A 913-nucleotide genomic window follows, 5' to 3' on the forward strand; every position below is an offset into this window, starting at 1 on the left:
TGATCTTTACCCAAATGAAGACAAAGTACAGAGAAAGACATTTCACTCTAAAATCAACAGGAAAAATCCACCCAATGTGCTCTTTAGCTCTAAGTACATGGGATTCAAAGGAATAAACTTTCTAAAATTAAATATTTCAAAATTTTGAGTGCTTTATGTGCATCAATGCCTTCCAAAATTGTCATAATGTTCAGGCCTTTAAGTTATATTATTGTTAAGATAGAGTTAAATAAAAATATTTTTTTCTCTAGAATCTTTCTCAGAGCTTCTTTGACATCTTTGTTTCTCAGGGAGTAAATCAAAGGATTCAACATGGGAGTGACTAAGGTGTAACATAAGGAAGCCACTTTACTCAGCTCAGGAAACCTGTCAGGGATGACATACATAAAAACGATGGCACCGTACAGTACACTCACGACTCCTAGGTGAGAGCTGCAAGTAGAGAAGGCTTTCTTACGTCCCTCAGAGGAGCGCATCTTTAGAACTGTGGACACAATATACATATAGGACACAATAATGACAATTATGGTAGGCAAAATAATAATGCTGCATAAGAAAAAGGAAACTATCTTATGAAGGTAGAGATCAGAACAAGAAATCCTTTGAAGTAGACGGTAATCACAGTAGAAGTGGTCGATAGCTCGGGAAGCACAAAAGGACAAAGTGAATGTCACACTGGTCAAAAGAATCGAGCTGATGCAGCCACAAAAATAGGAACCAGCCACCAACTGAATGCAGAGACGAGTTGACATCTGGACAGAGTAGAGAAGTGGGTTGCAGATGGCAATGAAGCGGTCATAAGCCATGACTGCCAGGAGAAATGCCTCAGCCACAATGAACAAGGCAAAGAGGAAGAGCTGGGTCACACAGCCAGCAAAGGAGATGGACTTGCTCTCAGACCAGAAGTTGATCA

At 39.9% G+C, this 913-nt stretch overlaps 1 protein-coding gene across 1 annotated transcript; it reads right to left on the reverse strand.

The window, feature by feature from the left end:
* Positions 1 to 203: 203 nt before the first annotated feature.
* On the reverse strand, positions 204 to 905 carry LOC132009191 (olfactory receptor 9K2-like; the record flags this gene model as incomplete). Its single annotated transcript, XM_059387524.1, has 1 exon — positions 204 to 905. A coding segment is annotated over one exon (702 nt), but the record flags the coding sequence as incomplete, so codon positions are not given.
* Between the last annotated feature and the right edge of the window lie 8 nt (positions 906 to 913).

The sequence above is a fragment of the Mustela nigripes genome, unplaced genomic scaffold (assembly GCF_022355385.1).
Source record: "Mustela nigripes isolate SB6536 unplaced genomic scaffold, MUSNIG.SB6536 HiC_scaffold_6915, whole genome shotgun sequence".
Taxonomy (NCBI): domain Eukaryota; kingdom Metazoa; phylum Chordata; class Mammalia; order Carnivora; family Mustelidae; genus Mustela; species Mustela nigripes.